This window comes from Salvelinus fontinalis, unplaced genomic scaffold, assembly GCF_029448725.1.
Source record: "Salvelinus fontinalis isolate EN_2023a unplaced genomic scaffold, ASM2944872v1 scaffold_0103, whole genome shotgun sequence".
In the NCBI taxonomy this organism is placed as follows: domain Eukaryota; kingdom Metazoa; phylum Chordata; class Actinopteri; order Salmoniformes; family Salmonidae; genus Salvelinus; species Salvelinus fontinalis.
In genome coordinates this window covers 227,471-237,470 of record NW_026600312.1, presented here as the reverse complement: position 1 = coordinate 237,470, position 10,000 = coordinate 227,471, and the positions used below count along the sequence as shown (strand labels likewise).

Here is a 10,000-nt window from a genome sequence, read left to right as displayed (position 1 = left end):
CATGTTTCCTGTGTTACATGTTACCTGTGTTACATGTTCCCTGTGTTACATGTTCCCTGTGTTACATGTTACCTGTGTTACATGTTACATGTTTCCTGTGTTACATGTTACCTGTGTTACATGTTACATGTTTCCTGTGTTACATGTTACCCTGTGTTACATGTTCCCTGTGTTACATGTTACTTGTGTTACATGTTCCCTGTGTTCTGTGTTCCCTGTGTTACATGTTACCTGTGTTACATGTTACCTGTGTTACATGTTTCCTGTGTTACATGTTCCCTGTGTTACATGTTACCTGTGTTACATGTTACATGTTTCCTGTGTTACATGTTACCTGTGTTACATGTTACATGTTTCCTGTGTTACATGTTACCCTGTGTTACATGTTCCCTGTGTTACATGTTACTTGTGTTACATGTTCCCTGTGTTCTGTGTTCCCTGTGTTACATGTTACTTGTGTTACATGTTCCCTGTGTTCTGTGTTACATGTTACCCTGTGTTACATGTTACTTGTGTTACATGTTACCTGTGTTCTGTGTTACCTGTGTTACATGTTTCCTGTGTTACATGTTACTTGTGTTACATGTTACCTGTGTTCTGTGTTACCTGTGTTACATGTTACCTGTGTTACATGTTACCTGTGTTACATGTTACCTGTGTTACATGTTACCTGTGTTACATGTTACTTGTGTTACATGTTCCCTGTGTTCTGTGTTACATGTTACCCTGTGTTACATGTTACTTGTGTTACATGTTACCTGTGTTCTGTGTTACCTGTGTTACATGTTTCCTGTGTTACATGTTACTTGTGTTACATGTTACCTGTGTTCTGTGTTACCCTGTGTTACATGTTACCCTGTGTTACATGTTACCTGTGTTACATGTTACCTGTGTTACATGTTTCCTGTGTTACATGTTACCATGTGTTACATGTTACCTGTGTTACATGTTTCCTGTGTTACATGTTACCTGTGTTACATGTTTCCTGTGTTACATGTTACCATGTGTTACATGTTACCTGTGTTACATGTTTCCTGTGTTACATGTTACCTGTGTTACATGTTACCCTGTGTTACATGTTACCCTGTGTTACATGTTACCTGTGTTACATGTTACCCTGTGTTACATGTTACATGTGTTACATGTTCCCTGTGTTACATGTTACCTGTGTTACATGTTACATGTGTTACATGTTTCCTGTGTTATATGTTTCCTGTGTTATATGTTACCTGTGTTACATGTTACCCTGTGTTACATGTTACCCTGTGTTACATGTTACCTGTGTTCTGTGTTACCCTGTGTTACATGTTACCCGTGTTACATGTTACATGTGTTACATGTTTCCTGTGTTATATGTTTCCTGTGTTATATGTTTCCTGTGTTATATGTTTCCTGTGTTACATGTTACCTGTGAAAGTATTGTATTGTATGTCAGTGGAACACGAGATGCTTTGAAAGGTGCTATTTAGAAACTTAAAGGGTTCTTTGGCTGTCCCCAGAGGAGCACCCTTTGATGATCCCTCTTTGGTTCCAGGTAGAACCCTTTTGGTTCCATGTAGAACCCTTTTGGTTCCAGGTAGAACCATTTTGGTTCCAGGTAGAACCCTTATGGCTTCCATATAGAACCTTTCGTACAGAGGATTCTACATGGAACACAAAAGAGTTCTCTTATGGGGATAACCCCCAAACCCATTCTGGAAGCCTTTTTTCTCCGAGTGTAGAAGCTTGTTGAGTGTTGTGGAGTCTGTGGTGACAGAGTGTTTAGCATGTTATGACAGTGATTATGGAATGTGACTGTTGTAACTGACTGCAATATGAAGAGCCCTTAAAGTTTATGCATATCTCCCCTCTATCCCCTCTCCTCTCCCCTCTTTCTCTCCTCTCTCTCTCTCTCTCTCTCTCTCTCTCTCCCCCCCCCCCCCCCCTCTTCCAGTTATCCCAGAGAGCTAGAGAAATCTATAACAGTTATTTATCCAGTAAGGCCACTACGCCGGTCAACATTGACAGTCAGGCCCAGCTGGCAGACGATATTCTCAACGCTCCCAGACCAGACATGTTTAAGGAGCAACAACTACAGGTGGGAACACACACACACACACACACTCAAAGTGTCCCAACCAGATAAAACACAAAACTGAAAACATCATGTAAATTCTAGCGGTAGCCTCTGATGCTGTCATTCATAAGGTGAATGCACCAATTTGTAAGTCGCTCTGGATAAGAGCGTCTGCTAAATGACTTAAATGTTAAATGTAAATGCTAACCTCAGCGTAGAGTTTCCTGTCCATTTCCACTAGCATTAGCATTAGCGCTGAGAGAGTGAACGTATTTGCCCATAGGGTTAGTAGAGAGATGAAAAGCCCCATTGATTTTAGCTGCAGCGTCATCAGGCACCACCTGACCTGGGCCTGTATTCATAACGGGTGCTGATCTGGGATCAGGTCCCCCGTCCGTCTGTCCAATCTGTTTTCATTGTGATCTACTGTGAGAGTCTTTGTGAATACAGGCCCTGAAGAGATGAGATTGTTAGACACTGATAACAGCAAGCACCAGACGGCTAAAACCAGAACCAGAATCTGTCTGTCTGTCTGCCCGCCCGCCCGCCCTTAAAGTCAGTTAAGAACAAACTCTTATTTTACAATGACGGCCGACCCCGGCCAAATCCCTGTTGACGCTGGGCCAATTTTGCACCGCCCTATGGCACTCCCGATCACGGCCGGTTGATCACAGCCCGGGATCGAACCAGGGTCTAATGCCTCTAGCCCTGAGATGCATTGCCTTTAGACCGCTGTGCCACTGGGGAGCCGACAATACGGTGGACTTTGCAAAACGAGGAATTTGTGACTTCTTTATGCTCCTCCGCTATTCAGTCGATTAAAGTCAATTCCGAATACAGTTCATGAGTTGGAAAAATTATCCTCATAGGCCTGCATGTGTAGTTTTAGGATTCCAGCCATCAAAATGTCATCATAATGACAAATTCTCTATTCTTGGAATTGGAATTTCAATTCACAAATCACAATTCACATGAATGAGACCAAGGAGTTGACCCCTAACCCCCAGTGTCTCCAGTAGTGGTAGGACATGCTAGCTAGCAAGGCTAGTTGGAGATAATGTACTGTCTGCTAGCTAGCTAGGCTAGCTGGAGAAAGTGTACTGTCTGCTAGCTAGCTACGCTAGTTGGATAAAAGGTACAATCTGCTAGCTAGCTACGCTAGTTGGAGAAAAGGTACTGTCTACTAGCTAGCTAGGCTAATTGGAGAAAAGGTACTGCCTGCTAGCTAGCTAGGCTAGTAGGAGAAAAGGTAATGTCTACTAGCTAGCTAGGCTAATTGGAGAAAAGGTACCATCTGCTAGCTAGCTAGGCTAGTTGGAGAAAAGGTACCGTCTGCTAGCTAGCTAGGCTATTTGGAGAAAAGGTACTGCCTGCTAGCTAGCTAGGCTAGTTGGAGAAAAGGGTACTGTCTGCTAGCTAGCTAGGCTAGTTGGAGAAAAGGTATTGTCTACTAGCTAGCTAGGCTAGTAGGAGAAAAGGTACTGTCTACTAGCTAGCTAGGCTAATTGGAGAAAAGGTACCGTCTGCTAGCTAGCTAGGCTAGTAGGAGAAAAGGTACTGTCTACTAGCTAGCTGGGCTAGTTGGAGAAAAGGTACCGTCTACTAGCTAGTTAGGCTAGTTGGAGAAAAGGTACCGTCTACTAGCTAGCTAGGCTAGTAGGAGAAAAGGTATTGTCTACTAGCTAGCTAGGCTAGTTGGAGAAAAGGTACCGTCTACTAGCTAGCTAGGCTAGTTGGAGTAAAGGTACCGTCTACTAGCTAGCTAGGCTAGTTGGAGAAAAGGTACAGTCTACTAGCTAGCTAGGCTAGTTGGAGAAAAGGTACTGTCTACTAGCTAGCTAGGCTAGTTGGAGAAAAGGTACTGTCTGCTAGCTAGCTAGGCTAGTTGGAGAAAAGGTACTGTCTGCTAGCTAGCTAGGCTAGTAGGAGAAAAGGTACTGCATTAGTTAGCTGATTTCTACAGGTTGATGTTATTTTAACCCCCGACTCTCTCTAGATCTTCAACCTGATGAAGTTTGACAGCTATACTCTCCCCCCCCCTCCCCCCTCCCTCTTTAGATCTTCAATCTGATGAAGTTTGACAGCTATACTCTCCCCCCTCCCCCCCTCCCTCTCTAGATCTTTAACCTGATGAAGTTTGACAGCTATACTCTCCCCCCCCTCCCTCTCTAGATCTTCAACCTGATGAAGTTTGACAGCTATACTCTCCCCCCCCCTCCCTCTCTAGATCTTTAACCTGATGAAGTTTGACAGCTATACTCTCCCCCCCCCTCCCTCTCTAGATCTTCAACCTGATGAAGTTTGACAGCTATACTCTCCCCCCCTCCCTCTCTAGATCTTCAACCTGATGAAGTTTGACAGCTATACTCCCCCCCCCCGCTCCCTCTCTAGATCTTTAACCTGATGAAGTTTGACAGCTATACTCTCCCCCCCTCCCTCTCTAGATCTTCAACCAGATGAAGTTTGACAGCTATACTCCCCCCCTCCCCCTCTAGATCTTCAACCTGATGAAGTTTGACAGCTATACTCTCCCACCCCCCCCCTCCCTCTCTAGATCTTCAACCTGATGAAGTTTGACAGCTATACTCTCCCCCCTCCCTCTCTAGATCTTCAACCTGATGAAGTTTGACAGCTATACTCCCCCCCCCCCCCCCTCTCTAGATCTTCAACCTGATGAAGTTTGACAGCTATACTCTCCCCCCCCTCCCTCTCTAGATCTTCAACCTGATGAAGTTTGACAGCTATACTCCCCCCCCCTCCCTCCCTCTCTAGATCTTCAACCTGATGAAGTTTGACAGCTATACTCCCCCCCCCCTCCCTCTCTAGATCTTCAACCTGATGAAGTTTGACAGCTATACTCCCCCCCCCCCTCTCTCTCTAGATCTTCAACCTGATGAAGTTTGACAGCTATACTCGCTTCCTGAAGTCCCTGCTGTATCAGGAATGTATGTTAGCGGAGGTGGAGGGGAGGCCTCTACCAGACCCCTACCATATACCCAGCTCTCCGACCTCCAAACACAGTACCGGGTCAGATAGATCCACACCCAAGAAGGTAACACACACACACACACGGAGCATGAACACACACACACACACACACACTTATGGTAACCTCTGCTGTCTACTATTAAAGCGTCAGTTCCCATCAGACACTGGACACGTTGTATAAAACTGGAGACTAAAGTGTTCAGACTGTCTGTGGAATATCCAATAGAAATGTCAAGTTAATGGTTCTGTGATTAAAACCTTTTATAAAAGGAGAATCATGGAAAATAAACATATGTAAACTTTTGATTTCAAACTTGTCGTTTTAACAATGTAAGTTCAGAACCAGTTGCTCTCATACCAGTCACATTTAGTTTGTGGAAATCTATCCATCTATTTATCTATTTATCTATCTATCCCTCCCTCCCTCCCTCCATCCCTCCATCCCTCCCTCCCTCCCTGACTCCCTACCTCCCTCCCTCCCTCCCTCCCTCCCTCCCTGACTCCCTCCCTCCCTCCCTCCCTGACTCCCTCCCTCCCTCCCTGACTCCCTCCCTCCCTCCCTCCCTCCCTGACTCCCTCCCTCCCTCCCTCCCTGACTCCCTCCCTCCCTCCCTCCCTGACTCCCTCCCTCCCTCCCTGACTCCCTCCCTCCCTCCCTCCCTCCCTGACTCCCTCCCTCCCTCCCTCCCTCCCTCCCTGACTCCCTCCCTCCCTCCCTCCCTCCCTGACTCCCTCCCTCCATCCATCCCTCCATCTATCCCTCCCTCCCTGACTCCCTCCCTCCCTCCCTGACTCCCTCCCTCCCTCCCTCCCTCACTCCCTCCCTCCCTCCCTCCCTCCCTGACTCCCTCCCTCCCTCCCTCCCTCCCTCCCTCCCTGACTCCCTCCCTCCCTCCCTCCCTGACTCCCTCCCTCCCTGCCTCCCTCCCTCCCTGACTCCCTCCCTCCCTCCCTCCCTCCCTGACTCCCTCCCTGACTCCCTCCCTCCCTCCCTCCATCCCTCCCACCCTCCCTCCATCCCTCCCTGACTCCCTCCCTCCATCCGTCCCTCCATCTATCCCTCCCTCCCTGACTCCCTCCCTCCCTCCCTCCCTCCCTCCCTCCCTGACTCCCTCCCTCCATCCGTCCCTCCATCTATCCCTCCCTCCCTGACTCCCTCCCTTCCTCCCTGACTCCCTCCCTCCCTTCCTCCCTGACTCCCTCCCTCCCTCCCTCCCTACCTCCCTCCCTGACTCCCTCCCTGACTCCCTCCATCCCTCCCTCCCTGACTCCCTCCCTCCCTCCCTCCCTCCCTGACTCCCTCCCTCCCTGACTCCCTCCCTCCCTGCCTCCCTCCCTCCCTCCCCCCCTCCCTGACTCCCTCCCTGACTCCCTCCCTGACTCCCTCCCTCCATCCATCCCTCCATCTATCCCTCCCTCCCTCCCTGACTCCCTCCCTCCCTCCATCCCTCCCTCCCTCCCTCCATCCCTCCCTGACTCCCTCCCTCCATCCATCCATCCATCCATCCATCCATCCATCTATCCCTCCCTCACTCCATCCATCCCTCCCTCACTCCCTCCCTCCCTCCCTCCTCCCTCCCTCCCTCCCTCCATCCCTCCCTCCCTCCCTCCCTCCCTCCATCCCTCCCTCCCTCCCTCCCTCCCTCCATCCCTCCATCCCTCCTCCCTCCCTGACTCCCTCCCTCCATCCCTCCCTCCATCCCTCCCTCCCTCCCTCCCTCCATCCCTCCCTCCCTCCCTCCCTCCCTCCATCCCTCCCTCCCTCCCTCCCTCCCTCCCTCCATCCCTCCTCCCTCCCTGACTCCCTCCCTCCATCCCTCCCTCCATCCCTCCCTCCCTCCATCCCTCCCTCCCTCCCTCCCTCCATCCCTCCCTCCCTCCCTCCCTCCCTCACTCCATCCCTCCCTCCCTCCCTCCCTGACTCTCTCCCTCCCTCCCTCCCTCCCTCCCTCCCTCCCTCCCTCCCTCCCTCCCTCCCTCCATCCCTCCCTCCCTCCCTCCCTCCCTCCCTCCATCCCTCCATCCCTCCTCCCTCCCTGACTCCCTCCCTCCATCCCTCCCTCCATCCCTCCCTCCCTCCCTCCCTCCCTCCCTGACTCTCTCCCTCCCTCCCTCCATCCCTCCCTCCCTCCCTCCCTCCCTCCCTGACTCTCTCCCTCCCTCCATCCCTCCCTCCCTCCCTCCCTCCCTGACTCTATCCCTCCCTCCCTCCCTCCCTCCCTCCCTCCCTGACTCTATCCCTCCCTCACTCCATCCATCCCTCCCTCCCTCCCTCCCTCCCTCCCTGACTCTCTCCCTCCCTCCCTCCCTCCCTCCCTCCCTCCCTGACTCTCCCTCCCTCCCTCCCTCCCTTCCTCCATCCATCCACCCGCTCTGTTTCTTTCTCCAGGAGAACAAGAAGACTAAGTCGGGCCGCTCTCTGAGCGAAGAGAGGGGGGGGGATGAGTGCGGAGGAGATAAGAAGAAAGGCATGTTCTTTGCGTGGTCACGGAACCGGAGCTTCGGGAAAGGACCCAAGAAACGGGATCTGGCCGACATCAACTACAGTGAGTGGTCGGGACATTTCTGGAATTTGGGAATGTGATTCTGTGTTTTGCAGTTAGTGAGCGAGTGGTCTGGGGAAAATGGGAATGGTTGGACGTTTTGGGAATTTTAGAAACTGTTAGTAGAATATTGAAGACAATGTCTGAGGTACGCTTCATATACAAAAGTATGTGGACACCCCTTCTTACACTATATATACAGCAGAATGTGGACACCCCTTCAAATTAGTGGATTGGGTTATTTCAGCCACACCCGTGGCTGACAGGTGTATAAAATCAAGCACACAGCCATGCAATCTCCATAGACAAACATTATCAGTAGAATGGCCTTACTTGAAGAGCTCAGTGACTTTCAACGTGGCGCTGTCATAGGAGGCCACCTTTCAGTTCGTCAAATTTCTGCCCTACTAGAGCTTCACCGGTCAACTGTAAGTGCTGTTATTGTGAGGTGGAAACGTCTACGAGCAACAACGGCTTAGCCGCAAAGTGGTAGGCCACTTGGCTCACAGAACGAGACCGCCGAGTGCTGAAGCGCGTAGCGCGTAAAAAAAACGTCTGTCCTCGGTTACAACACTCACTACCGAGTTCCAAACTGCCTCTGGAAACAACGTCAGCACAAGAACTGTTCGTCGGGAGCTTCATGAAATGGGTTTCCATGGCAGAGCAGCCGCACACAAGCCTAAGATCACCGTGCGCAATGCCAAGCGTCGGCTGGAACGGTGTAAAGCTTGTTCGCCATTGGACTCTGGAACAGTGGAAACACGTTTTCTGGAGTGATGAATCACTCTTAACCGTCCGACGGACGAATCTGGGTTTGGCGGATGCCAGAAGAACGCTACCTGCTCGAATGCACAGTGCCAACTGTAAAGTTTGGTGGAGGAGGAATAATGGTCTGGGGATGTTTTTCATGGTTCCAGTGAAGGGAAATCTTAACGCTACAGCATACAATGACATTGTAGACGATTCTGTGCGTCCAACTTTGTGGCAAAAGTTTTGGGAAGGCCCTTACCTGTTTCAGTATGCCAGCGAGGTCCATACAGAAATGCTTTGTCGAAATCAATGTGGAAGAACTTGACTGGCCTACACAGAGCCCTGACCTCAACCCACAAAGCACAACATTGATTTCATTGTTCCTTTTTTTAATGATCTACAAAAAATAGATGTCAAAGTGGAAGGAAAAAATCAGATTTTTTTATTTTAAATATGAAAAATAAAACACAAATATATCTTGATGAGATAAGTGTTCAACCACCCTGAGTCAATACATGTTAGAATCACCTTTGGCAGCGATTACAGCGGTGAGTCTCTGGGTAAGTCTCTAAGAGTCATTACAGCTGGTAGTCTCTGGGTAAGTCTCTAGGAATCATTACAGCTGTGAGTCTCTGGGTAAGTCTCTAAGAGATTTGTACACCTGGATTGTACAATATTATACTCCCCCCCCCTTTGTACAATATTTGCCCATTATTCTTATTTAAATTAAGTCAAAACTGGAACTAGGCCACTCAGGAACATTCAATGTTGTCTTGGTAAGCAACTCCAGTAGATTTGGCCTTGTGTTGAAGGTTATTGTCCTGCTGAAAGGTGAATTTGTCTCCCAGTGTTGGAAAGCAGACTGAACCAGGTTTTCTTCTAGGATTTTGTCTGTGTTAATCTCTATTCCGTTTATTTTTATCCTAAAAAAAACTCCCCAGTCCTTGCCAATGACAAGCATACCTATGACATGATGTAGCCACAACCATGCTTGAAAATATGAAGTGGTACGTTGTGTTGGGTTCGCCCCAAATATAACGCTTTGGATTACTTTAGTGCTTTGGATTACTTTAGTGCTTTGGATTACTTTAGTGCTTTGGATTACTTTAGTGTTTTGGATTACTTTAGTGCTTTGGATTACTTTAGTGCTTTGGATTACTTTAGTGCTTTGGATTACTTTAGTGCTTTGGATTACTTTTGTGCTTTGGATAACTTTAGTGCTTTGGATTACTTTTGTGCTTTTGATTACTTTAGTGCTTTGGATAACTTTAGTGCTTTGGATTACTTTAGTGCTTTGGATTACTTTAGTGCTTTGGATTACTTTAGTGCTTTGGATTACTTTAGTGCGATGTCGCAAACAGGATGCACGTTTTTGGAATATTTGCGTTCTTTTCACCCTGTCATTTCGGTTTGTATTGTGGAGTAACAGCAATGTTGTTGATCCGTCCTCAGTTTTCTCCTTTCACAGCCATTAAACTCTGTAACTGTTTTATAGTCACCATTGGCCTCATGGTGAAATCCCTGAGTGGTTTCCTTCCTCTCTGGCAACTGAGTTAGGAAGGACGCCTGTATCTTTGTTGTGACTGGGTGTATTGATACACCATTCAAAGTGTAATTAATAACTTCACCCTGCTCAAAGGGATATTCAATGTCTGCTTTTCTT

At 48.7% G+C, this 10,000-nt stretch overlaps 1 protein-coding gene across 5 annotated transcripts in view; it reads left to right on the top strand.

Moving 5' to 3' along the window:
- The window catches only part of rgs12b (regulator of G protein signaling 12b), a gene marked incomplete at its 3' end in the record, with an annotated part of 145,386 nt that extends 137,796 nt beyond the window's left edge, over positions 1-7,590 (top strand). For all 5 annotated transcript variants that reach the window (XM_055911894.1, XM_055911898.1, XM_055911895.1 and 2 more), the window contains 3 exon segments: positions 1,934-2,077; positions 4,938-5,108; positions 7,434-7,590. In XM_055911894.1, the coding sequence (XP_055767869.1) occupies positions 1,934-2,077; positions 4,938-5,108; positions 7,434-7,590 (472 nt within the window).
- Positions 7,591-10,000: the final 2,410 nt, after the last annotated feature.